General features: G+C 51.0%; 12 protein-coding genes across 12 annotated transcripts; 7 read left to right on the forward strand and 5 right to left on the reverse strand.

The window, feature by feature from the left end:
- Positions 1–264: 264 nt before the first annotated feature.
- Positions 265–1,957, forward strand: LCP9604111_7295 (putative mRNA processing protein (Mss51); the record flags this gene model as incomplete). The annotated part of the gene is made up of 3 exons (XM_039075311.1): positions 265–1,138; positions 1,214–1,871; positions 1,927–1,957. 3 exons carry the CDS (start codon positions 265–267, stop codon positions 1,955–1,957), a joined length of 1,563 nt encoding a protein of 520 aa, XP_038926686.1.
- Positions 1,958–2,680: 723 nt separating this feature from the next.
- Positions 2,681–3,133, reverse strand: LCP9604111_7296 (putative extracellular serine-rich protein; the record flags this gene model as incomplete). The annotated part of the gene is made up of 1 exon (XM_039075312.1): positions 2,681–3,133. The coding sequence occupies one exon, from the start codon at positions 3,131–3,133 to the stop codon at positions 2,681–2,683; it is 453 nt and encodes a 150-aa protein (XP_038926687.1).
- A 712-nt stretch (positions 3,134–3,845) lies between these two features.
- LCP9604111_7297 (uncharacterized protein) lies at positions 3,846–4,739 on the reverse strand (the record flags this gene model as incomplete). The annotated part of the gene is made up of 1 exon (XM_039075313.1): positions 3,846–4,739. One exon carries the CDS (start codon positions 4,737–4,739, stop codon positions 3,846–3,848), a length of 894 nt encoding a protein of 297 aa, XP_038926688.1.
- An 887-nt stretch (positions 4,740–5,626) lies between these two features.
- On the forward strand, positions 5,627–6,834 carry LCP9604111_7298 (putative Ras family GTPase (Rab4b); the record flags this gene model as incomplete). Its single annotated transcript, XM_039075314.1, has 4 exons — positions 5,627–5,683; positions 5,738–5,802; positions 5,884–5,918; positions 5,978–6,834. 4 exons carry the CDS (start codon positions 5,627–5,629, stop codon positions 6,832–6,834), a joined length of 1,014 nt encoding a protein of 337 aa, XP_038926689.1.
- Positions 6,835–7,093: 259 nt separating this feature from the next.
- Positions 7,094–8,261, reverse strand: LCP9604111_7299 (NAD(P)-dependent alcohol dehydrogenase; the record flags this gene model as incomplete). The annotated part of the gene is made up of 3 exons (XM_039075315.1): positions 7,094–8,020; positions 8,076–8,198; positions 8,247–8,261. The coding sequence occupies 3 exons, from the start codon at positions 8,259–8,261 to the stop codon at positions 7,094–7,096; spliced, it is 1,065 nt and encodes a 354-aa protein (XP_038926690.1).
- Positions 8,262–8,947: 686 nt separating this feature from the next.
- LCP9604111_7300 (CAZyme family AA7) lies at positions 8,948–10,946 on the forward strand (the record flags this gene model as incomplete). Its single annotated transcript, XM_039075318.1, has 4 exons — positions 8,948–9,179; positions 9,252–10,526; positions 10,582–10,757; positions 10,854–10,946. 4 exons carry the CDS (start codon positions 8,948–8,950, stop codon positions 10,944–10,946), a joined length of 1,776 nt encoding a protein of 591 aa, XP_038926691.1.
- A 50-nt stretch (positions 10,947–10,996) lies between these two features.
- Positions 10,997–13,784, reverse strand: LCP9604111_7301 (Het-C domain-containing protein; the record flags this gene model as incomplete). Its single annotated transcript, XM_039075319.1, has 4 exons — positions 10,997–11,231; positions 11,290–13,168; positions 13,224–13,396; positions 13,453–13,784. 4 exons carry the CDS (start codon positions 13,782–13,784, stop codon positions 10,997–10,999), a joined length of 2,619 nt encoding a protein of 872 aa, XP_038926692.1.
- Positions 13,785–14,702: 918 nt separating this feature from the next.
- On the forward strand, positions 14,703–15,989 carry LCP9604111_7302 (uncharacterized protein; the record flags this gene model as incomplete). Its single annotated transcript, XM_039075320.1, has 1 exon — positions 14,703–15,989. The coding sequence occupies one exon, from the start codon at positions 14,703–14,705 to the stop codon at positions 15,987–15,989; it is 1,287 nt and encodes a 428-aa protein (XP_038926693.1).
- A 602-nt stretch (positions 15,990–16,591) lies between these two features.
- On the forward strand, positions 16,592–18,447 carry LCP9604111_7303 (Clr5 domain-containing protein; the record flags this gene model as incomplete). The annotated part of the gene is made up of 2 exons (XM_039075321.1): positions 16,592–16,707; positions 16,770–18,447. The coding sequence occupies 2 exons, from the start codon at positions 16,592–16,594 to the stop codon at positions 18,445–18,447; spliced, it is 1,794 nt and encodes a 597-aa protein (XP_038926694.1).
- A 355-nt stretch (positions 18,448–18,802) lies between these two features.
- LCP9604111_7304 (WD repeat protein) lies at positions 18,803–21,612 on the reverse strand (the record flags this gene model as incomplete). Its single annotated transcript, XM_039075322.1, has 3 exons — positions 18,803–20,481; positions 20,537–21,258; positions 21,317–21,612. 3 exons carry the CDS (start codon positions 21,610–21,612, stop codon positions 18,803–18,805), a joined length of 2,697 nt encoding a protein of 898 aa, XP_038926695.1.
- Positions 21,613–21,916: 304 nt separating this feature from the next.
- On the forward strand, positions 21,917–22,303 carry LCP9604111_7305 (DNA-directed RNA polymerase core subunit RPB10; the record flags this gene model as incomplete). Its single annotated transcript, XM_039075323.1, has 4 exons — positions 21,917–21,952; positions 22,012–22,070; positions 22,126–22,212; positions 22,261–22,303. 4 exons carry the CDS (start codon positions 21,917–21,919, stop codon positions 22,301–22,303), a joined length of 225 nt encoding a protein of 74 aa, XP_038926696.1.
- A 1,407-nt stretch (positions 22,304–23,710) lies between these two features.
- LCP9604111_7306 (uncharacterized protein) lies at positions 23,711–25,982 on the forward strand (the record flags this gene model as incomplete). The annotated part of the gene is made up of 7 exons (XM_039075324.1): positions 23,711–23,796; positions 23,845–24,037; positions 24,090–24,191; positions 24,245–24,349; positions 24,410–24,557; positions 24,621–24,632; positions 24,691–25,982. The coding sequence occupies 7 exons, from the start codon at positions 23,711–23,713 to the stop codon at positions 25,980–25,982; spliced, it is 1,938 nt and encodes a 645-aa protein (XP_038926697.1).
- Between the last annotated feature and the right edge of the window lie 270 nt (positions 25,983–26,252).

Raw genomic sequence — 26,252 nt, forward strand, 5'->3', positions numbered from 1 at the left:
ATTTGGCTTGGCTGCTTTGTACAGACTCTCAATTGTCATAAATAAACGAATGAATTCTGAATAACTTTCTCGTGAATATGGACTCAAATGAGTAAAATCGGGTAGTAAATAATATATGTTTCGGTAGAGTCCATCTAATGAATACAATAAGCCTGACGATACAAGTTTCATAGATGGTCGTTATCAGTCACGTGTCGCCGCAAAAACATCCCCAGAGCTATCCGTGGTCTGATCGGTTCCCCTCCACAACCAATTGACATCGCAATGGCAGGATACACTTGTGTCCAGTGCCTACAGACCCTCCGTAACGGAGTCCGGGCCTCAGCTCCTCAGGCTCGCTTGCAGAGCCTCGCCACCGCGCGGAGAAGAAGCCCCATCTCCCCGTCGTTCATCCGCAGCTTTGGCTCGCAACGCAACAGTCGATCGCTGGGCAACTCCCAGGAGCAGCCCCAGCATACCCACAGCCAGTCCTGCTGTGCTTCCAAGTCCTCGCCTTCGCCCGTCGCGCAGCGGGCAGCTCACACGGCAACCTCCGCCGTCAAAACTCGGCTCAACCCTCGGGCCGTCTTGAAACCTGACAACCTGTTCCACTCCTTCTCGAACTCGCCCTCGCCGGCAATTCGCAAACGCGCTCAGTTCATCAAACAGAATGCCTTCTGCCCCCACCCAAGCCACCAGCAGACCCGCGCGCCCGTCTCGCCGCACGACCCCGAAGCCAGAAAAACCACCGATGTTGCAAACCTGCCCCCGGCTCATTCGCACTTCGAGTGCCCCGACTGCGGTATACCAGTCTACTGCTCCGAGGAACACTGGATGGATGACTTCGAGGCTCACCTCGAGATTTGCGACACTCTGCGCCAGATCAACGAGGATGACCATGACCTGAACTCCGGCCGCTCCTTCCCGGAATTCAATTACCCCGGTCCTCAGGATGATAACTTCGTTATCAACATGACTAACTGGGATACTTTCCTCTATACCCGTGAATTCCCGGCTATCAACGACGACCGCTCCATGCGTCAGGTTACCCGCATGCTCACCTACCCCCAGACAATCGGCAGTGTCCTGCACGAGCTTAGCCCGTACAGTGTTCGTTCCGGTGGACGACTCACACCGGAGGGATTGAAGAGTTTGAGTGGTAAGTCCTGACTTCTATACGGCAGTAGAGGACTACTAGCAGCATCTCCCACACAGCAAACTAACCCATCCTCAGCCCTGCGCTACTCCCTCCACCCCCCGAAAGCTGGCGAAGGCATTGACGTCAAGGGTCTCCGCCTGAAGGCGCCTCCAGTGCGAATCTTCATCCTTGGCGCCCGCGCAGAGTCCTCCCTCCCCCGCGACGTCTGGCTGCAGTTGCAGTACATGTACCCGCGCGCCCTGCTGCACCTGATCTTCATCGGACCGGAGAGCATGACGAATCGAGACGGGGAGTATCCGCTTCCCGAGCGCACGCCCGAAAACCCCTTCGGCGGTATCGTCGAGGACAGACTCGGTGGCCAGATGAAGATTACTACTTACGTGGACTACTTCCACACTATGAACAAGGCGCAGTATTTCGGCCCCTTCGATCCTTACCTGGATTGTTTCATGCTCTTCCACCCTGGTCTGGGTCACCCGGCTAGCTCGCATGAGTGGGAGGAGACACTGCCCCAGTTGCTTGAGACTAAGGTTCCCATCATCTGTACAGGGTATACGCAGTGGGATCTGGAGCGTGATATCAACTGGGTGAGTGAGAAGTGTCGTGGGGAGTTTGATGTGCTTCTCGAACCCGGGGAGAATATCTTCCGCAGTCTGCGCTGGGATCTGAATGATCAGGATCCTCATGATGTTTCTTGTGGAAACTGGGGATTGTGGGCCTTCCGAGGCAAGAGGTATGTGGTGTCTTTTACTGAATAGAGGGATGTTGACTAACTTGCTCTGCGACAGATACGAAGCTGCTTTCACCAAGGAGGAGTAAGCTAGTTGTGCCTCTTTCCTTGCTGTACGATATTTTTTGGTGCCCGTTCTTGGGGTCATTTTAGTAGATAAGGTTCAGTTTCAGTCCTCTCCGAAGTTATTCACGATTATCGATGCGCTTGATTTCAGTCAGTTCGTTCTTGTCAAGCATACGTAGATGAAGCCGTAGCTAAGGTCTTAGTGAGAAGCTAGGAATATGTAAAGACTAAACGCTCCGGGCATAGTTAATTGAAGAAATATTACGATTAGGCACAGGTCAGGGGTAGCCGCAATGAATTGTATCAATTGCACAAAAAGTAGAGCTCGTCTTACACTCGTTAAGTAACAGTAGTATGACATCCGAAGGAAAAGATGCAAGCATCAATGCAGGGACAGAATTCAAGGTCAACCAAGACAGAAAGGAAGTAGCATCAAGATAGAAAAAAAATGCTTGGATGAGATCAAAAGGGGAGTATAGAAGGTAAAAGAAAAGGGTATAAACATCGGAAAATCGGAAAACACGTGTCAAAACCACCGTAACCAGAAAGCCCGTAACCAGAAAGCAAGGTTTTAAAGACGGTATGTCAAGAAGAAGGAATATGTAGAAGAGGAAAATATCCCAAAATGAAGACTTGGGAAGGATCAAGTGGGGACCATTATAGATGGGCCCGATGTGACGAAGGTCGACACCAAGATTGAGGGGTTAACTCGAACATTTTTCCTCAAACGAGTCAAGGAATTGAGTTTAGATCAAGAGAAGACCAGCAATGGCGCCTGCACCAGCAGCAATGAAACCAGGGAGGTGGATGGAGGCAGCACCAGCAGTAAGAGGTGAAGGAGTAGCCGAGGCACTCTCACTGGCGGGGGAGCTGCTAGTAGCCTTGATCAGGGGGGTGGAGCTGGCAATGTGGCTCATGGAAGGGATGACGCTGAGGGTGGGAATGCTAGTGATGACAGGCGTCCAGGTCGACGAGGGAGCTTCAGTCGAGGTCTCAATGGGGGTTTCAGTCGGGGTTTCAATCGAAACCGAGCTCGAAGTTGAGGTCGGGGTGGGGGTCGGGGTAGACGACGGGGGAGGAGTGTAGCCAGAGGGCACCAGAGTGATGGTCTTGGTGATGCAGTCGGCTGTGGCAGATTCAGCGGCGAACGCGACGGGCGCGAGGGCCGAGAGGAAGAGGAGAGCCTTGGTGAACTGCATTGTTGATGTTTGTTGTGGTTTAAGGTTATGATATTGAGAGTTGAGAGTTGCGAATTGCGAATGAAGAGTAATCCGAGTCAAAAGAGTGAATGCAGCTTATAAAAGAGTGTAATAGCTGGGAGAACAAAAGAGTGACACTGTTTCAAACAGGAGAGGTTGCAAATTAAGAGAGAAAGACAGGGGAGTAAAGGAGAAGGGGTGTAGGCCAAGGCCAAGGCGCTTGTTCAAGGCGCTTGTTCCTTTAGGAATGGGCCAGGTACCCAGGCAGCAAGGCATCAAAGGAGTAAGCACCAAGGCATCAAGGCATGAAGGGTCCAAGACTAGTCCGAATTAGGTATACATATATACTAAAGTCTTCCCCCTTTTCATAGTTATATCTTCTATAAAGACTGAAGAAGCGGGTGAATTTACACTATTATCAGACAGTAAGGCCGTACCTCCTGTTCTTAGCTTCATTGTCACAATCTAGATTGTATACGGAGCACAGTTTCAGGTAATTCAATATCACCTTGACATTATGAGAAGCAAAGCGCTTATAGATATAAAAAATACTGTTGTACAGGCCAAGGGCAAGTTCCCAAACCGGGGTATCAAAGTAACAGCAAACAACCATCCCAATCATCCTTAATCATAGCATCAAAGCTCATCGTCAACACAGGCCAGATAGGGCCATAATAACCCAGCAGTCAGAAAGCAAAAACACAGCTGTCATTTAGAATCCCCATACGGCGGCCACTACCACAGCAACTGTCACCCAGTACCCGCTAGCATGCAGGACCATTGCGACAGGCCCGGATGCCGAGGAAGTACTAGTCGAGCTTCCGTCAGCGGCAGTGGTACCGTTGGGCAAGGTACCGTTGATGTAGATGGTCTGGGTGCCGTTCACATCGACCACGCGCACAAGACTCGAGTTCTTGGGCACGGTGCCGTTGAAGAGGGACTCGTAGTATGTGCTGTTGTTGTTATTGTCGCAGCCACACTCCGAGTACTGCTCGCACACACAGACAACGGGGAGCGACTCGTTCTTGTGGGCATTGTTATTGTAGTAGTTGTAGTGCTGGCTGTAGGGGTAGGCGTAGGCGCTGTACAGCCAAAGACCCGGGAAGAAACCCAGTGCGGCTCCACCGAGCACGTAGGGGGCGATGCCTCCAGCAGACCGCGAGCCAGACGTGTAGGGAGTGCGCGCACCGCCAGCATAGTAGTTGCCTCCACCGTAGGTTGCTCGAGTGCCAGAGCCGGCGCTGGTTGTACCACCAGCATTGCTTGTTGAACCACCGCGACTGCTGCCACTGCTTCCACTGCTGCCACTGCTGCCACTGCTGCCACTTGAGCCCGAGGAGCCGGAAGAACCAGTGCGGCCTCCACTGCTTCCTCCACTGCTGCTTCCACTGCTGCTGCCACTGCTGCTGCCACTGCTGCTGCCGCCTCGGCCTCCTCCGCCACCGCCACGCCGTTTCTCAAGCGTTATAATATCTGAGCTGTCCTGGGTAGAGTCCAGGGAGTCCACATCTCGTTCAATAAGATCGGTAGACTCGGTTTGAGGGATAGTCAGGGATAAGGCCCTGGTGGAAAGTAGAAGGAGCGTTGTCGCCCAAGTGAACTTCATGATGAATCCGGGACCCAAGTATCGAGTGATAGAATAGAAGAATAGAGAAACAGAAGATCTCGAAGGGCGTGAGAATCAAAGGAAAGTCCGGTAAAAGCGAATTGAAGTAGAGTCACGGTATGACGAAATTCCGAGGAACTCCGACTCCTCAAGGGATTTCGGAGCCTTTTAAATCTTTGAAGTGCTAAGAGTCCTTAGAGTTAAGCAATTACAGCATGAATCTTAAAAAGAAAATTCATCAAAGCCAAACCAACTCAGCCTCGGACCCTGACCCTGACCCGCACCCCTTTAGCGGCCCAAGAGCGGAATACGAAAACGGTGGTGAATATTTGCTTGGCATATACCGGTATTTTGTATGTTGGAGACATTTGTTTCAATATAATTGTGCTGGATGACCTCATGGGGTGGCTATCTTCCAGTATACACTTTGCTTCGCCTCATTCTGTGAGCCCTCGAAGTTGGATATTACTTCATGCAATCTTAAACCAACGGCGCTCATCTGCGCCCCGTAAATGGACCAAGAAATGAGTTTCTAAGCCTCAAAGTTTCGAGAAAACTCTCCACAACATATAAATCCTTTGTTATAGAGTAAGATGAGGCCGTCTGGTCCTATAGATCAAGACAAGTGCGCCTTGTTTCAATATTTGGCATTTCAGTGGTTATCAACTTATTCCCTTTCTAATTTCTATAAAAGATGATTCCAGCTTTACATTTGAGGTTTCATAGCCAATCAATAGGGCATTGTTAGTAGTTAGTTATCAATAGATAGTCAATAGTTAGTTACTACGTCGTCAAATAGTGGGACATCACCGGTCGGCACCCAACAGCTTTCGCCCGAGTCAAAGCTGCCTTTCTCTTTATTTCCCCCAAGAACTTATTTCCCTCTCATGGCACGTCAAAGAGGTCTTTCAAATGCCTCCTCCACTTCATCCCTCCCCGACCAAGTACAAAAATCCCCTATTCGTGACCCGGCCCGCAGACCGCTAATGCAATCCTAGGAATTGGGGAGCATGTATGATTACCTCGCCAAAGTCATTCTCCTAGGACCGAGCGGTGCTGGAAAGTAGGTATCAATTATATCGATATGCAATATGGTATATACAAGCTTAGATCATCTTATTGACACCCGATCCTTGTATCACAGGTCTTGTGTACTACACCGCTTCGTGAAAGACGAATGTACAACCACCCCTCCAACCTCACTCTAGCTCCCCCTCACTGACACATCTTCTCTCCAGGGCGAGTACTCTCCTCTCAGACCATCGGCGTGGAATTCGCCTCGCGCATCGTGAAACTCGGCACGGGCTCGCGCCGGAGACGCATCAAACTCCAACTCTGGGATACAGCAGGCACAGAACGCTTTCGATCCGTTTCAAGATCGTACTATCGCGGCGCAGCAGGCGCAATCCTCATCTACGATGTCGCTTCCTACACTTCCTTCGCTTCCCTGCCGACCTTCCTCATGGACGCCCGCGCCCTAGCTTCCCCGAACTTATCCGTCATCCTGGCCGGGAATAAAGCTGACCTGACCTCCGACGCTCAGTCCGATTTCGAAGATTACTCCCGCCCCCCTCCGACTCCAACCCCGTCCAGTATTTCCAGCAGACAGTCATCTATCCCTTGGGATGCGAATGGGTCAATTCGCTCGACTAGCATGATGGGTACGGGGACTAGGTTGACGGCTACCCGTGCCTCAGAGGGCAGAGAGGTGAGCTCCGAGGAGACATCCCGCTGGGCTGCCAAGTCGAATATACCTGTCGCTGTGGAGATCTCGGCTCTGACGGGGGAGGGCGTGGAGGAAGTCTTCAATCGGCTGGCGCGTATCATCTTGACCAAGATCGAGCTCGGTGAGATCGACCCCGATGACCCGCAGAGTGGCATCCAGTACGGAGATGGAGGTCTGTATGGCGGCAGTGATGCTTCAAGTATCAGAAGTCGGGCGACGTTGGACGATAATTCCGTGCCCCTTCAGCGCAGGAATCCCCGTCGAAAGGGCAAGGCTCCTGGCACACCTAGCTGGAAGAGCGGGATGAGGGAATGGGAGGATGTCTTCCGCTTGGGCTCTGGAAGTCGCCCCAATCAAGGGTGTTGCTAGTATTGTGGATCATTCTACATCACCCTGGGTACATTTGTTTATTTTCTGTTTTGATTTGGTCTTTGGTTTACTACACTGCACGATACCCCCTCGTTGACCTTGATCATTCAAATGTTTCTACATACTTGTTACTTTATTTACCCGACAGCTCAGACCTCCAAGAAGAGGAATTAATTGCATATAAACTTTTGATTCATCTCTCGTTCAAAATCTGCCCCCAAAACAACGCCCCGTCATCCCCAACGTTTCGTCTCTCGATTTATACATCAATGCCAGCAATCAAGGTCTTAATGCCCTTGCCAGCCTTGACCTCAACAAAGGCCTTCTCAGCATCCTCGAACTTCACTGTATCGGTAATCAACTTCTTGACATCGACACTGCCGGACGCAACCAGCCCAACGGCAAGCTTGTAGTCCCCGCTACCATATCGGAAGCTACCCTTGATGGTCAGCTCCTTAGAACAAGCCGCCATGATGGGGAATATGATCTCGCTGCGGCCCATGCCACCCTGTACGTATGTGCCTCCGTTGCGCAGGACATGGATGCCCGTGTGCACGGAAGGCTCAGCGCCCGAAGCGTCAATAGCAACATCGGCACCAAGGCCGAGCCCATTCTCCTGTCTCAGACGCTCAGCGTTCTCAGTGGCCGGGACATTTTTAGGCATGAATGTCGCCGTCGTGGCGTAGTCCTTAGCAAAGTCAAGACGCTTCTGTTGGATATCTACGACGATGACCTTGGAGGCACCGAACGCAGTCGCCACGGCGCAGCACAGCAAGCCAACAGGGCCGGCACCGAATACCACCACCGACTGGCCCGGGCTGACTCTAGCTTGGCGCACAATGTGCACCGCGACACTGAGAGGCTCCATGAGCGCTCCCTCCTGTAGGGAGATGCGCTCGGGGAGCTTGTAGCAGAAGTCCTCGGGGAGGACATAGTACTTGGCCAGGGTGCCGTCGTAGGGCGGGGTCGCGGCGAATCTCATGTGCTCGCACAGGTTGTACTTTCCGGCCTTGCAGGGCTCGCATCGGCGGCAGGGGATGCCGGGCTCCATGGCGACCCGGTCGCCTACCTTGAGGGACTGGACGGCCGAGCCGACTTGGGTGATGACGCCTGCTGACTCGTGTCCGAGGACCATGGGGTCTGTCACAACAAATGGACCAATCGATCCTTCTTCCCAGTAGTGCACCTGTTGCGGGGATTGGTTAGGCTGGTGGGTCATACTGTTTTCGGGGCATACATACATCACTGCCGCAGATACCGGTGTACTTGACGTTGATGAGCACATCGTGAGGTTCTTTCAGCTCGGGAATTGGGCGGTCTTCAAAGGTAACCTTGTGGACGCCCTGGAGGATGAATGAGAGGTTCTACATGGCTGTCAGACTTATCCTGTACGTCATTCTCGACAGTCCTACCTCAGGTGTGGCCATTGTGTATATTTAGAGGAGCAACGGTGGGAATTCCGGGGAAATCAGCAACGGTTGGGGGATGGAGGGAAGAGTATAAGGAGTTAATGGAGATTCTACACGCAAGAGAGGAATATATATCTCGAAAAGATAAAGGGATCGGGAGAATCCAGTCGAATTGAATTGAACCGAACAACGCAGAGCTCCCCGCAGGTCCAGACAAGTTCCACTATGTGGATCAGCCTCTCTTTCTCTTTTAGCCGCGATATTAACCGGCTCTCGGGGCTTTTGGCGGGATTTTCTTTCCTCGATGAAGTCACAAGAGGCAATAAACATCAGGCCATGTGACCCGCCAGTGGCCGCCACTTTTGGTCAAGTGACGTACTTGATTTGGATAACTATATCTTCAATACTTCGTATAGGATACAAATATATATGTATGGTACTTGATATAAGAAGAGGTGATTTAGTTCCTAATTAAAACAACACATATAAATTCAGATAAGATACTACTCTACTACTACGGTGCACCTTATGTAGTATTACTATAGGTAGATACTATGTATTCCAGGGCTTGTAGACCTTTCTCAGCCGAAAGCTATCGGCCGAAACGCCAAGACCCGGGGATTTTGTCCGTCCTCAAGCTCTCTCTCTTCCTTCCTCTCTCCTCTCTCTGGTAGCTTAGAGCTTCACTTCTTCTACACATTGCAATGGTATTCAATGCCCTCGCCCTCGGGGCGCGTAGTCTTCGGACTCGACCATCACCCCGCCTGGTGCGCCATTTCGCAGCTTCCGCCAAGCAAGCAAAGGAAAACCAATCATTCAAGAGTCAACTATATGAAAGCACCCAGCAGCGCTTGAAGCGCGAGCGTGCCGAACAGGAAAAATTCGCCCAATATCAGACTCAATCTCCCGCGGGTCGCTCTGCCGCTCTGATCTTCGGTATGCAAAGCTGAGATAACTTACATTGTCCTCTGGATCGGTCAGCTAACTAGACCTGCAATTGCGCTGTAGCTTTGGTTTTCTTCTCAACTGGTGCTTACTACCTCGGATCCCTCAAGCCCGCAGCTCTGCCAACGACATCTACGACTCCCCTCTCTGATATCGGGCCCGCAAAACACAACGTCTCTATCTCCAACCTCCAGGCAGCGTGGGCCGATTTCGTCGAGATCTTGGGCAAGGAAAATGTTTCGACTTCAGTTGGCGACGTGGAAATGCATTCCGGATCCGATTGGTCCTCCTACACACCGAAAGAGGGCGAGAAGCCCTTCTTGATCCTCTACCCGTCAACCACCGAGGAAGTCTCGCGCATCATGAAGATCTGCCACCAGCGCATTATCCCCGTCACCCCGTACTCCGGCGGCACGAGCTTGGAGGGCCATTTTGCGTCTACTAGAGGTGGCGTGTGCGTGGATTTCCGTCGCATGGACCGTATCTTGGCGCTCCACAAGCCTGACATGGATGTTGTTGTCCAGCCTGCTGTTGGATGGGAGGAGTTAAACGCGGAGATCGCCAAGGATGGACTTTTCTTCCCGCCGGACCCTGGTCCCGGTGCGATGATTGGTGGTATGGTCGGAACAGGGTGCTCAGGAACGAATGCCTACCGGTACGGGACAATGCGTGAGTGGGTACTGTCGCTTACTGTTGTCCTCGCCGATGGCACCATTATCCACACCCGGCAGCGCCCAAGGAAGTCTAGTGCTGGTTATGACCTGACCAAGCTCTTCATTGGCGGCGAAGGCACTCTTGGTCTGGTAACGGAGGCGACCTTGAAGCTGACGGTCAAGCCCCAGAGTGAGAATGTTGCTGTCGCAAGCTTTGGCACCATCCACAGGGCTGCTGAGTGTGTGACCAAGGTGGTGGAGGCTGGTATCCCTGTCGCTGGTGTTGAGATTCTGGATGATGTCCAAATGAAGTGTATCAATGCAAGCGGTACTACTAGCCGTCAGTGGAAGGAGTCACCCACCCTGTTCTTCAAGTTCACTGGTACCCCGAATGCGGTTAAGGAGCAGATTGGTTTGGTGAAGAAGATTGTGTCCACAACTTCGGGAAATAGCTTCGAGTTTGCTCGTGATCAAGACGAAATGGCAGAACTTTGGAGTGCCCGCAAAGAGGCGCTGTGGAGTGTCCTGGCGATGAAGAAAAACCCGGATGACCACGTCTGGACAACTGATGTCGCGGTCCCGATTAGCAGGTTGCCCGATATCATCGAGGCGACCAAGGAAGATCTGACCAAGCATGGCTTGTTGGCCGGAATCTGTGGCCATGTTGGAGATGGCAACTTCCACTGTAAGTTATTGCCTTTATACTACAAAGTCGTTGGACATGTATTAACAGCCGACAGCGATCATCCTCTTCAGCGAGACTGAGAGGAGCATAGCCGAGGGAGTCGTGCACCGCATGGTGAAACGCGCCGTGGAGATGGAGGGCACTGTTACCGGAGAGCACGGTGTCGGTCTCGTCAAGCGAGACTACCTCGAGCACGAGGTTGGTGTAACTACAGTGGACACAATGCGCCGGGTAAGTCTTGACATACATTCTCATTCAACCCCAGACTCCAAATACACCTTTGTCTACACCCATGGAGCATACCACTAATACTCATATCTGCACTAGCTAAAATTGGCTCTTGATCCACTCCGCCTGCTCAATTGCGACAAGGTTATTCGCACCGAACAACCGGCCCCCGGAGAGATCAAGGAATGGTAGATGCCTCGCCCTTGACAGGATTTATATATCCGAGACACTGCTGAGGCTACCTACTCCGAATCCGAACCGGAATGGTGATGATGGTGGTGTCGGCGGTGTCGATGACGTTCCTCATCATCGCTGCCAGAGCCCGAACCGTGTCTGGGGCGCTCCTCGCCTTCATATTGTCGTTCGGGGCGGTAACCATCACCGCCCTCTCGCTCACCATATCCTTCCTGTGGCCGATAGCCGGAATTCTCAAATTCATTGTAGCCAGGCTGCGGTCTACCATATCCGGAGGACTCCCTGTACATCGTGGTTAATATATGGGACTAGCCAATAACAACTGATGAAGTCAACTTACTGTCCATATTCCTCACGGGGAGGTGGGCCTCCATATCCATATTGTGGCTCTGTACGCTGGTATGGGCCACCTTGGTAGATTTCCCGTGGCTGCTCCTGATAGTAACTCTGACTCTCCGACTGGTATTGGTGGTGCTGCTGGCGGAAATTCTCCGCTGGAGGTGCGTAGCCGGAGTACTCATCGCGAGGCGGGGGTGGTTGTTGATAGACAGTTTCACTTTGATATTCGTATCCGTCGGGACGAGGACGGTATTCTTCGTGGTGAGCCACGGGCTGACCGTAGCCTCCGTAGCTTGGTTGTCCATATCCGCTCTGGGGTTGACTATATCCGCTCTGGGGTTGACTATATCCACTCTGGGGTTGACTGTAGGAGTCCCCTCCATATTGCTGCTGGCTCTCATGTTGGGGTCGACTCTGGTAAGAATTCCCGCTGTCATAGTTTTGAGGCTCTGGGCTCTCACGATCAGGCTTTGAGCCGCCGTTGTTGAGAAGCATAGAGCCCATGCCTCCTACGAGTCCACCGAGAATACCGCCAAATGCGCTTCCTCCCATAACCTCGGAGGCAAGATTCTCAATGCCAACGGAGTCACCGGACGCTTGGCCTCCACCAGAGCTGCCTTGAGCCTTGGGAAGAGCGAGCGGCTTGCCACATCCGTGTCCGCAATCTTGCACACCATCTTTATGATTCCTGCCTTCGAGGACACCATCGCGGCTCAGCTGGTCGCGGAGGACGTCACGCTCCTCGTCATTCTTTTCGTTCCACCACTTTTCGACCGTGGAGAACATGATTTGATGCATATCGGCAGCCCCATCATTTCCAGACTCACGAAGAGCGGGGTGGTGGAAAACACCAGAAATGATTCTGTCAAGAGTTCGGTCGACATCGACATTCTCGTCGTCCCAGCATGACATGAGCTGAGGAACTGCCCATTTGACAACCGCTGACGCAATACGACCAGCGGGCTCATTCAGGATGTTTGAGAAGTGGTCTTTTGAGAGCATTGAGTGAGTCGGGTTTGAGCAGCTGTCGTCGTTAAACACCACGTGCTGTTGCTCCCGGCTGCTCTGGATCACCTCGGATGAACCGGTTTCAAGCTCGGCCTTGACCTGCTTGATGATGGGAAGGATGTAAGGAGCCAGAATAGAGAAGACAAAAATGGTGATTTGATCCTGAATTTGCTCGATCAGGTCGGGCAAGATTGGAATCTTTTCGATGGCCTTGTTGATTTGTTTCAGCAGGTTGTCGTGCCACTCGAGGACTGGGTAGATCTGCTTCTGGGCGTTTTCCAGGTAAAGAGTCCACTCTTCAGGATCCCGAGGAGTGACCTTCTCGCCGTCATGTTTGGCTTCATCTGCCTTGGACTTGAAGTCATCCATCTTGCTGGTCTGGTCGGTATCACCAAGCAAACCGTCGGGAATCTTGCTCAGCAGAGTCTGCAGGAAACTCTCGGAGGAATCCTCATTCTCCGATTGGGCGACGACAGTCTCCAAGGACTCAATTTCAGACTGCATTGTCTTATCGGACAACTCTCCCAGCACCGAATGGAAGAAATCCACTCCACCAAAGGTACCAGTCACGATTGGATAGACTTCCTCATCGACCCCGTCAACCTGCAGTTTAGTGTCGCGTCCGACATGAGGGAAGACCTCGGTCTCTCCTAGTTCAATCAGGCTGAGCTCTGTGTAGTTGGAGTGCGCAGCATAATCTTCTAGGCAGTGCAATCCAGTGCCCAACAGTCGCAGAGCTTCATATAAGTCGTCCTTGTTCCTGGATTGGCCATAGCGCCGGCCCATCTGAATCGAGCGGCCGAGAACACGGCGAATCAGCGCGGCCGAGTTGTCGATATCGGCATCCTCAGTTGCGATGTAGCGTTTCAAGCCTGTGTTTCGAATTGGTTAGTCCAATATCGACCACCGTGTGATCAAATTCCATACCGGTCCGGGAATCGACTGCAAGTTCCTGCTCTTCGTCAACGGGACCACGTAGTCGCGGATCGTAGTCACGCGCATCCTCTCCGGTAGCGTATCCCAAGGGATTATCGATATGCTCCGTAGGTTGGTAACATCCCAGGCGTTCAGTCGTAACCTCAAACTCTCTGGTTCCGTATCTTTTATAGGTCTTAGCGAAAAGTCGACAGTCTCGATATATACTTTCACAACTCACCCAAAGCTCATGAATCCCAGCACCCACAGCAGGATACGGATGGCTTCGGCACTAACGTATTTGACGGTGCCCACATCGACTGCTTGGCTGTAATCACGCAGCCAATTACCGAAGTAGACCCGCTTTACATCCAGCTTGCCGAATTTCTTACCACCGGCGACCCTCGCCATAAGCAGAGTCAGAAGGGTATCCTCAATGTCTCCATGACGCCAGTTTTGACCTTCGAGGCGGGAAAGCGAGGCGATGTTTCCAGCGCCAAATGCATATGCCTGGCCGGAGAAAGCGACGAGTATCAAGAGGGTCAACCCCAGGTTCTGCAAAGACAGACCCATGGTTGGAGAAATGGTACAATGTCGGGGATATTTTTTATGCAAAAGCAAGGGAAGAAAAGGATGAGAAGAAAAGAAGCGAGAGAAAGAGAAAGAAACAAAAAAGAGTCAACCCCACCATGTACAACACACAATGTCAAACACTTGGTGGGATGAAGATCATGGTGGGCTTGGCTGCAGCTTGGCGGCTGTACGTATACGGAGTACATGAAGGTACATGCGGTACATGTGGTATATGGAGAATACATGAAAGATTCAAGTGGAGATTGTATTGCCAGGTATATCGTGTAAATGAGGTATTAGGGAGAACAGGGGCGATAAAGGAATAGATTAAAATAAGATGAGCCTAGGCAAAACCGCACTAGCGCGACGAACTATTTCAAACTAATCAAACGATCAAAACGAATCAAACGAACTAGAAGAACTAGAAGAACTAGAAGAATTAGAAGGAATCATCCAATAGGAGGCCGAGTGGGTAATATAGGGGAAGAATAGGAGAAGTCAAAGCCGCATGCGGTCTCGATCCCGTCTGTCTCCGGCTTCACCGCCGTCTCCTTTTTCTCTTCGACTGGGAATATATCTACTCTCGGTTTTTTATTACTTCATTACTTCCTTTTTTTCCTCTCTCTGGCTTCGAACTCTTCTACTCATCGGACCCTGTCTCAAATGCCAGATCCTGTATCTTCCCCGCTATAGAGCGCTTATCTCAAATCTTCACTTCCCCCGCTGATGTGCTGATGCGCTGATGCGCCCCTCTTGATCAATCTTGATTTATCTTACGATTACTCCTCTTTTCTCGCTTCCCCACTCATCCTTGGCCTGGAATCGAGCTGTCATACTCTGATTCCCCTTTAGCTCCTGTGGACAATCATGCATCACGCGATTCATTACTAAAAGCCGTGACTTAAGAGCGTTCTGACCATGGCACGCGCCGACGATTCATACTCCCGCGAGTCGGCCTTCCCTGTCATGAAAAACCGACTGGCGGGTGAATCTGGATCCCTCCAGCGCCCTGTAAAGGCGAGACCAGGCATTGAAACCGGACGGGCTACCTCCTATAGGTTTCCGCCTCGAGATCTCAACAACTCCCAAGATCAATTCCCATTCGAGGTTGCCGACAACTCGCACTCCCCTATCAGTCTCAAGAAGCGCAACTCCATGGCTTCAGGCATGGCTATGCATGGTACCACACCGGGCGAACAACCGTGGAATTCGGAACAGAACATGAATATATCCTCCGACGCCCTCGACTCTCGCCCTCACAAAAGCAAATCAATAAAACCCAAGGTCCACATCAAGCCCATTCTGCGGAAACTCTCCCGAGATGATGCGCCGTCGACCTCGATTGATTTGTCCCGATCGTCCACTGAACAAGAGGGGCTGGGCATTTACATGAACCTCGAGCGAGAGTGCCCACGCAGCGAGCCCCTCGCAGGTGTGAATTTTAAGAGAACATCCTCCGGCCTTCACCATCGATCGGCCAGTGGAACATCTCAGTTCTCAAATGGCTCAGGCTCCAGTGCGACCAAGCCCGGATCCCAGTACGTGCATCCCATGCGACAGACGCCTCGAGCGTACACTCCACCATTGGGCCGGTCCTACGAGGACTCAAACCGGGATAGCGAAGAACTTTATGAAAGCCCCGAGTCGGAACCTTCGTCTACACAAGAATCCCGTACTTCTTCAGGCCCGGCCCTTCCCCGGCTGTCATTGCAGATTCAAGAAGATTCTTTCACTCGGCTCCCCGGGGTTTCACAGACCAACGTGACCAGTCGACCGTCCTTTGGGTACTCGCGGGAGGCGGATGGAACTACATCCCCGTTGTCTAGAACGTCTCTCGACTTCGTTTTCCGATCTCGAACCCGTACTAGCACCGATCCTATTTCGCGTGCAGCCACAGTTCAGGCTGCCCGCCAGGCATTTGAGGAAAAAGAAGCCGCCAAAAATCGACGGCTTGAAAAACAACAGATCAAAGCTGAAGAGAGAGGCCCCCGGCGTCTCTTGAAGCGGCACACGTCGGAAGATAATGAGTCTCCTGTGCAGTCTAAAGAGGAGATTTCTGAAAAGCCCCAAAGACCCGTTTTGCATGGGACCGAAGAGCCATCTGCCTCATGGAAATCCCAATCCAAAAGCGCATGGGTTCTCTTTATGACCTGGCTTCGAACTAGAGTGTTCAAACTGCGACGGAAGATTAAGAAACTTCGTTGATTCTGACTCCTTCCGTCCAGGTTTTCTTTTTTCTTTTTTTCCTTTGTCTTTTCCTTTGTTCCGCCCCTTTCCTTTTTGTTCCAAGTTCATACTTCAATGAGCGAGCGATTTGATTGTTCCCCTGGTGTTGATCTGCGAGTCTTTTTTGCACCTTTATGGGAATATCGCTCAATATGAGCAGATACACGGCGTCTGGATTGCTGTCTTTGCAACGTATGCGTTTGCCATCTCTAGGCAATCGCAGGTCGAGTTGTCCTAGAGATATTGACCTAGCATTTCCGAGGGCATTTTATTTTATGCATGGGAAATGAGAAATGTGGGATCTGCTTCCCCAATGGTACCAAACCGAATTATGAAATGAAATTCATACCATTAGTTATTCAATTGTGCTTTGTAAATGTAAACGTCAGATGTTGTCAATGTTGTGTGAAGGAATATAATTGTAGTCACGTGCCAAACTGCGCTGTCCGCGTCTTCCCCAAATTCCCCCGAAGACTACGGCGCACAGCAGCGACAACAACCGCCTGATAAGCTCCACACCTTCCAGCTCTATCTATTTCTTTTACAGACGCACCTCCACGGAGGGGAGCGTCTCCTTCATCATGGTGTACGATTGGTCTGGCAAGCGGGAAATCTGCTTCCAGATGTACATTCAGGAAAAGAAGGCGTTAGAGGAGATCATGGACTACATGCGAACTTCTTGTCAGTTTGCGCCAAGGTAAGTGTATATGTCCTTGCTTTCATTTGTAGGATACTAATTGATTTTCATCACTTCTCTAGCAAGCGTGCCTTTCAGACTCAATTTAAACGATGGGGCTTTCCGTCGAAACAAAATCCAGCACACAAGAATATTGAACTCGTCGCTCGAGTCAAAGAGCTTTGGGAACGGAACACAAGCCAGCGGGATATGCTTCGCATCTTGAATGATGAAGGCTTTGAGATTAAAGAGAGGGAATTAATGCGAGTACGCGCAAAGAATCGATGGCTGCTGCGAGTCCCCAATGGAATGAAGTCACAGTCGAATGTCGAGGAAGAAGAAGCCGTCCAACCGGAAGATGAGGGCCTACTCGCCTTGCAGCAGGAGGTATACAAGGTCGAAAGCGTACTCGATAACCCGCATCATCTCCCTACACAGCCAGATGAACGCCCAACCAACGAGTCCCCCGCTCTCTCACCAGAGGTCATCGCAAAACGCCAAGAGCGACTGGAACGCCTGAAGACCGAAAGTGCAGAACGTTGGGCAAACAGAAAACGTCGTCGTCGAACTCGAGGATGGGCCGGGCTGCCAGCTGACCCTCCGGGGCCTCCACGCTTTCCGTCGGAGACAACCATCGACGAGAGCAAGCAGTATCTCAACCTAGACAACACCATGTACCGCCAGACCAGGGACCATTTCCAGCGAATCTGCGAAGAAGCAGGCTTTATCAAGAAAACCGCAGCCGGTCCTGAGAGATGGCAAGCTGCGAAAGACAAATTGATCCAAGAATCCCCACACCTTCAACAGGTGTTTAATACAGATCCTAATCAACGCGATGCAAAGGCCCTTGCACTCGATGTTGTGTGTACCGATGTCACCAAACGAATGCGGACTCTGGAGAGACGCATGACAATCGCGGAGGCGAAGAATGCCCTAGGGATCAACCCGGAGGAAAGTCGACAGATTAGAAATGCGTTCTATGACACCTTGAAGGTGGATCATTTCACAAGCAAGTTAGAGGCCGGCGATGAACACTGGAGAGAGCTCAAAGAGCAATGGATTGCAAACTCAGAGCTGCTCCAGCAAATCCTCGCCCCTGGGCCAGCCGACCCAGATCACGGCAACAAACTAAAGGCTCTGGAAGTACTCTGTCGCGATGTCATGAAGAGACTCCGAGACGACCAGACGAAGCGAGATCCGGCACGTAGGAGATCATCGGCCCGTGCCGGGTCTCGAAATCAAACCCCGACAACCTCCTCGATGGGCAGCATGCTAGGCAACGACATCAGCAATGGAATTAGTACTTTGGCCTCTCAGGCATTGGCCAGTGCACCCATTACGGCTACTGATATTGGCGATATGCAAATTGACCCTTCACTACTCCAGGCTGCGAACGACCCATCTTTCTCGGCTAATCCACACCACGACGCAGGCAATGGCTTTGAATATGTGGATCCTATGCTCAGTTCCGCACTATTACATACCCCCGTCTGGTGTCGGATTAGCTTGAAGGACCAGTCGCAAGAAATAATCCGAAAACCCTGGCTCGAAAAGCTAGCCACACGAACAGTGGAAGAACTCCGGCAATTGATCGGCGCCAGGTATCCATACTCAATCATCGCCCGAATCGAGGGCATTGACAGGGATGAGGAAGGGAATGAGCTTCTCTTCTCAATCGACGATGATCATCAATTGGATGCATACTTGACTCATGTTCACGGAAGGAAGGCGTTGCTCGATTTCACCTTTGGACAGATTTGAACTCTCGGCCCTGGTGGCAAGGCGTAGATTCGGTTGAGCTAAACAGCGTTATTACCCCCAATGTTAGGATAACAAATGAAATTTACTGTAGGGAATAAGATAAATAGGACATTCTTCCTTAGATATTAAGTCTCCAGACTCAAAGGCGCATTACTAGATCCTTAACACCACCATGACTTGGGCTTGTGTAGTAAAAGATAAATCATGAAGTTTTTGGGGGGTACCTAAGTGACCATATACATATACAACATTGTTCGCTGTTCACAATTCCAATGTTCAAAAACAGAAAAAAATCCCTATCAACCGCTACACCCGTGCACCGAATAAGAAACCGCCGTGGACCAAAACCATCAGCTCAGTTGGCGCCGAGTGTTTGGACCACGTTCCTGAAGAGGACCCCAATAGCAGGCAAGGAGAATGATGGAGTCTCACCAAAGACACTAGCCAGTCCCTTGGTTTGAGCAGAAAAGTCCTCCACGTCGTCGGATTGAGCGAGGAGCCTCTCCGGTCCTCGGTGGAAGAGAGTTGCCAATCCATTGTCGATTTGGCCGGTCACATCACGGGACTGGTTGTTCTGACTCTTCTGGGAAGCCTTGTCCAGACAGCCAAGTCGTTGTACAGTTGCCGTGGAATCAACGACGATGTAATCACCGGAATAGGCATCTGAGAGCAGCGCAACCGGGGAGCTCTGCAGGGTTTCCTGGAAGACCACCTCGAAGGATGGGACGTCGTAGATCTTGATTTGGAATCGGACCTTGCGGCGTTTCTTGTGTGACGAACTAGTAACAATTGCCAATGTCTTCGTTCTGGCATTCACGGCAATGAGCTGTGAGTTGCCGCCGGGGGAATCCACAGACTCTGACGACTGAATGGTCTTGACGACATCGTCGACTGTGTCCCAGACAGCGACCGAGTGAGTAGAAGCAACGATCAAATGGCTTCCTAGGAAACTCGTCGAGCAGGGGTTTCCAAGGAAAACACCCGTGCGTCGGTAGTGCACAGAGCAGTTTCGCGCATCGATCAGGACAACAAGACCATCATTTGCAGCCGGTGTCGACGGCAAACACACGGCCAATACTGAGCCATCCTCGGAGAAACCCATACAAGCCGCCTCCAGAGGGGAATCTTCGGTGGAATTGAGACATCCCCGCAGGTCAACGGTACCACGACACTTCCACGTGTTCAGAGGCTGGTCTGCTTGGTCTTTCACCTTCAGTCCGTTTCGGTATTTCGCAGTTGGGCACCAGAAGCGCAGAACAGAGTCGGCACCTAGGGTTGCGAACTCGTGGGCACCAGGCCGGGACACCAGACCAAGTACAGCTGAGTGATGGTTTTTGGAGAAATGAGGACCGTCGACACGGGTGACCAGTTCCCATGTATCAGAGGAAGCGTCCCACTTCCAGAACTTCAAGAAGACCTCCGGACGGAGGGTGGCGGTGGATTTAGCATTAGAAGAGCGATCTAGGGCTTCCACATCCCGAGGATGAGGGGCCCAGGTATCAACCGTAGCCAACCACTTCGCATCATGCACTATATCTAAGTGGTTGATATCGGGTGCGACAATTTGAGACCCTTCAGGGCTGACGCTCAAAGTGGTCGCATTGGTTCGCGCAAGGGCTTGGCGGGAAATATTGGAGTTGGCACGGATATCGTATGTCTGAAGCACAGCCGCGTTTGCAGGCTGAGAGCCATGCTGGTTTTGAGTAAGCTGATGGGAAGCTGGGACGGCCACAATCAATCGCTCTGGTTGCTGCGGGTGCAATTTCGCCACAACAGATCCCCTTGAGGATTCCAGAGAGCCAGACATGTCTGGGCACAACTGCAATCCTGTGATGGTAGTAAGAGGTTGCAATTCTCTCGTCGACAGGATCATGACTGAATTGTCGGCCAATTTAACCACATACGAGCTGCCACTGGCGGATACGACAATGTTGCAGATAGGGGAGGAAAGATGGGGAAGGAATTGCTTCCGGCCAGTGTCCAATTGCCAGAGAACCATGACGGACTCCTGACCACCCGAAATAATGTAGTTTCCTGATGAATGTGAGCAATCTCTCTCTGATAAACATGTGTATAAGAGTGGACATACCGTCTTTAGACCAACGCACGGTGTTGACAGAGCCGCGGTGCCAATGCAGCTTTCTAGGCGAAGACTTCTTATCGCCGAGATCCTTGCCGAAGAGGACATTCAAGACATTCTGGTACATCAGGATAGAACCGCCGCTCTCTCCTACTGCTAGATCGATGGATTCCGAGCCTTGGGCCTGGATGTCAAAGCAAGTGACATTGACAGGAAGGGTCGCCTCGCGCCAGGCGTATTGGACAGTCTCAAGGTTCTCGAGCTCCGCGCTGGTTGTAGTACCCATAAAGAGATGCTTACCATCACTAGCGATGATCACTCGGCCGTCGTGGGTGACCTTGATGCTATTGATTTTCTGGCTGGTCTCGAGGACGGTGGTGCCTTGGATCTTATTGTCCTCCAGTTTGTTGATCAAAATCTGCCTTTTTCCGTCCCTTTGCGATATGACCGAGAAGGAAGTAGCAGTTGTGCTTCCTTCTTTCCCCACCGAGGCCAGACTCGTTGAAACGGCTGTGCAGGTAGTCTCCCAGTGTGCGATGCGCTTTCCGGAACTCCAATTCCACTTGCTGATAGAGCCCGAAGACGTAAAGATATAGAGGCTTTCTTGGTCCTCGGGACAAAGGCCGAACCCAATGATCTGTTGGCCAGCCTCCATTTGCAATGTACGTGACAGGCGAGAGGTTGAGGTTGCGAATACTTGAACGGCGGTGTCGAGTCCCACGAGGAGATATCTGCGATAGAAAAAGGTCAGAATGCGTCTCACTATCTGTCGGCAGAAACAGTCCTCACGCTTCATCATCGGTCAAAATTGGATCTAAATTGTTGTAACGACCGCCAACAGGGCGCGAGAAAGACCACTGCGCGGGGCTTTTTTGCTTAATCTCGGCATCTTGTATCTGGACATCGCCATTGGAACCCTGTTTCACACTATCGGTTGGCTCGACCGTCTCCAGGCTCTGGTTTTCGTTGGCTCCTGAGACTCTACGCCTTTTGGGTCGCTCTTCATTTGACCGGGCGAGCTTCTCGGAGGCCGCATCGCTGAGCCGAGATCGCTTTTGCTGTCGTGCGGACTGATTGGCCGCCATTTTTGCAGATGAGGCAGGATCGAGAAAGAGAAGAAAGAACGTTCAAATGTTAGCTAGTGCGACTCAGACAATCATAGCTCTCGCAAATTGGGACACAGTTGCGTAGAGTTGAGTCTGGGGATATTCATGGCAGATCCGTCTACTTTTTTTTCCCAAGGGAAAAATAAGGCGGGGATTGCTGGCAGAAAATGGAAGTTCTCCTGATTGGGTTAGATCGGCCTTCAATCTTCGCGGGAAAAAAAGTCTGGCTCAAAGCGACATTATTCACCTCCAATCGAATCACCTCCTAAGCTGAATCGCTGAAATGATTATTCCTGTCCGTTGTTTCTCCTGTGGCAAGGTGAGCAGCTGTTTTTTGAGTGCGTGATGTATGATCATTTGCTAAACTCCTGATTGTAGGTTGTCGGTGACCTCTGGGAGCGTTACCTGCAGCTCTTGGACGACGGTGTTCCAGATGGGTATGGCAGCCTCCAGTCTATCACACCTGTCCCTGGCTAATTAACTCTTTTACAGCGATGCTATGGACCAGCTTGGCTGCAGACGGTACTGCTGCCGGCGAATGGTCATGACCCACGTTGATCTGATCGAGAAACTTCTCCGGTACGTCTCTTATTTCGAGATTGAGTGATTGTTGCTCATTTTGTACAGTTACAATTCCGCCGAGAAAGATCGCTCCAAGGCTCAGGTATAGGCCAACCAATCTCTCACACGAACTCGAACCGAGGCTTTCCTGTCAAAAAATCACCCGAATACCCCATTATCCCTACCGGGTCGTGCTAGCCCGACCGCTTTTTCACGTTCGGCTAAAAGATATTGGGAGCATATTGAAGTTTGCAAAAGAAGGAACTCCAGCATCTTAAGCTTAATGATGTGGTCGTTGGTGTTGGCTGGTCTCAACATTCAAATGCTGCCAGTTTTGGATCTCCCTGGGGCAGTGAAGTGGTTTGAGATGCGACGGGTGACCCAGGCTCCACCGGAGATGGGACGAAGTTACCCACAGGTGTTTCTTCCGGTATTTGCATTTAGGGCGGCGTTGCACTCTACACATATGGCGCCAAGGGAGGTATCTGCGTTTTGGTTATTACTGTCTTCAATGAATTTTACAGCTCAGCGGTTTGCAATCTGACCCATCAAATTGCAAAATCACCATTTGTAGCTCAACCCAAGTATGTGTTTAAACGCCACTGCTTGGTTTGTCCTTCGAGGAACGTTGGGCTGTTGTGGCCGATTTCTCTCGTGCATTATGGCCCTCTGTTGGCTAGAAGTGTAGTCGTTGTCAGACTTACAGAGTGAATTGATTTTCTGGCATACTCAGATATTAGGAATTGCCATGTTCCTAGCAGTGTACAACATAATATTACTCCGGCCAAAGTATACATTGAATGTCTAACCCGATATAAACGGGCAAATTCCCCGCTTGGACGCCTCCGATGATCTCAACAGGTCGAGACCTCATTCTAGATCTGCAGTATACCCAACATGGATTTATCAGTCCCGGGTTGACGGGTATGAACTGTTGGTTTCTACGATTTTGGATTGATCTTGGGATTTGAGAACCAAAGGCGTCTAGATAGTCCGAAGAACGAACCAATCCTGAGAGCTACAACTTCCAACTCATAAATCTCTACCCGAGGGGGCCAAATAGGCGCCGTGATGAACTTGCATCTCAACCTCCATCGGCCACTCACATCGAGGGGAGCTGCATCAGACTATACCGCATCCAGGACAAAAGCGCTTTCATCGATTTCAGCCAATCAGAGAGCGCAGATGTATTACAATAATAGCTATACAATTACTTCACAGTACACTTTCCCCAATGCCTTTCTTTCTGCAGTTGGTTCCCAATTGGCGCATTTGCATATTGAGACATTGCCAATGTGAAATGGGGACTCCACATTCATTACCATATCTGATATCCCCTCCTCCCATCCTAACCATCCAAGTATGAATATGTATTGGAGAAACAGATATCACGTGTAGTATACGCTAGGTAAGCGATGAGGGACCGGGCCCAGCTCCCTCAAGTATTGCTCCCCCCATCTTTTTTTTGCTCTTTCACTCGAGCTTTGTTTTCTTCTATTCCCGTATACATTCGGCCATGGCCGTTAGGTCGCCGCTATCTGTCTTACCATACCGCGTCAACGCCGCAAGTCCGGCTTACTGTTCCCCGCGCTCGGTTTCAATGTAAGACCAGTACTGGTTTCTCTAAGACCATCGCTGATGCGTAAACAGGTCTCTTGACGGGGTCCTCGATGGGAATGAGAATCCCCGCCTCTCCGCCTCTGAGCCGATAAGCAGCTTATCAGGGGCCTCGGCCAATGAAGAGGATGGCGATGATTGTGATGATTGCGACGATTCAAATGGAGAAGATAACGCTACTGAACTTATACGTGGATCCGGGGGCCCTTCTCAATCAGGGCTTACAGTATGTGCGATTTGCGGGCTATACACATTTCAGTTGGATTCACACCATATAGATTCAAACCGAATACCCAAATCATTCGGGAAACAGCACAACATCGGACGACGATGAACCTCCGCAGTCGGTGATACATGCTCCGCCAGGATTTGCTGATTTTGTACGAATACCATCAGAACTGTTGCCGCGTTGGCTAACGGTGAATCTATCTAGACGTCAATACAGCCTACTCCCAAGGACACAGAGGAGTCACAGTCGCCATCAGTCGGTTTGAATGAGCAAACTGATGTAATAAATGTGCCTACAAGGCCGAGAAAGGTATTTTCATGATAGCCCTCGCCCGGTTATATATGGCGCTGATGAGTTCTATCAATACAGTTCGGCAATAGTCCAATATCGCCGCCTCCATTGACAACATCCCTCAGTCTCGACAACGATTGTACCGAGCGAGCGACGCCACGTGCGCAAACAAGACATGAGTTTGAGGAATTCGAGAGACGTAGTACTCGTTCGAGTAGCTTACAAGGTATGCCGATTTTTTTCAAGTCATACTTTCATCCATGATAGCCCTTACTGACCCTTTTTCAAGATATCCCCGAAGGTATAACCGTGAACGAAACGCATTCAAGCTCTAGCATACAAGACTAATTTTAATCCAGGACTAACCAGCAAAGAGGCCGAAATCAATGCCCTAAGAGCTGCTCTCGACGAATGCTGGACACTGTGCAATACGCTGGCCAATCTTAGTTATATCCATCGAAAACGTCTCCTCAAACCCCAAAATTATGATATGCAAGAGGATGCATGGCGGTCATGTTGGAGACTTTGCCAGAAGCTTTATGACACACGCGACGACGACTACGCGTCACAAATCCTTCCGACTCTTGATCTCTGTCGAGATTTCTGCCAGGCGCTATTTGAGGCCCGTACTCGCGACAGCGACTTATCTGACTCGGTCTTGCGAGTGAGTTTTGAATTGAACAATCATCTTTACAACACTCACGATCGGAACCTTCCCGATGCCTTCCGTGAAAGAACTTTGGATTTCTACATTACCTTGTGCCACCGTCTCATGAAGCAGCGCACTCGCATCACGGAGACAGACTCTCTGCTGGGTGCATGTTGGACATTAGCCGAGATGCTGTTCAGTATTCGCCAGAGCAAGAGAGAAGGGAAGCCGCTGGATGAGGACTTGCTAGGGTCTGCAGTTCAAGCCTGCTGGGAGCTTTGCGATCTGTTCCGCGAGGGTTGGACCCTCCATAATTTGCGCAACTCGGATCGGGGAACACCCCGGCCGAGCCAAACCACGTTCTCGCAGGCATTCCATCAAACGTCGCAACAGTCAGAGCTGGATTTCGGTGATGACCCAATGAGCCAACTTGGCAACCCCGAGACTCCAACCACCATATTCGAGGACACTGCAACGGCCTCGCCCGACGACACTCCGATTCCGAATATACTCGTATTGGGCTATGGGAATGGGCATAATAACGCTCATACTAAGTGGTCATCCAATGCATCCAGTATTTCGGAGCAGTCCCGATCATCCGATCACACAGCATCCTCGGCCAACACAGTGACCACTGTCTCGGAGGATCCCAACCTCACGCGATTAAAGATCCTGATCACCAAAGCTGCCATCATTAGTGGATATCAACGGGGCGGGAGCCAGAATCTCTCATCTTTTGTGAAATCACTACCCTCGGATGCGTTTGGCTCCGCGGCCTGGCAGACATCATTATTGAAGAATTATAGAAAGGTCGTGGCATTTGACCCGGCGTTCAGAAGTGTTGGTCTGCAAGCCCGGGTGAGTGCCATTGATGTCGCGCATGCATGCCAGGCAATGCTGCAAAGTGGCCAGTACTCCTGGCTGCGTGACCTCTACCGGCTCGTCTTCGGGTTCCATATTGAAGAGGCGATGGGCCGTAAAGGTGTGATTATCCAAACATAGCACTCAGTTCCATCATATGTCGCTATCTAGTACTTTTTCTGATGAGTTGGCATATTCAACGCGGTCGACATTCGAAGTGGGGAGTGGGGACTAGGTGACTCTTATTTTGTACACAACACCAGTGATCTTGTATTCCTCGTGGAATATTCTTCCCTGAGTTTCGTTGGAGTTGGGGCTGTGTTAAGGTCCATTTGTCAATCTCTTTTTCAGCCTCTTTTACCCAAGATAAGGCATAGCAGGGGTATATATCAATAATACATCAATGTCCGA

The sequence above is a fragment of the Penicillium roqueforti genome (assembly GCF_015533775.1).
Source record: "Penicillium roqueforti strain LCP96 04111 chromosome Unknown scaffold_22, whole genome shotgun sequence".
Classification (NCBI taxonomy): Eukaryota; Fungi; Ascomycota; class Eurotiomycetes; order Eurotiales; family Aspergillaceae; genus Penicillium; species Penicillium roqueforti.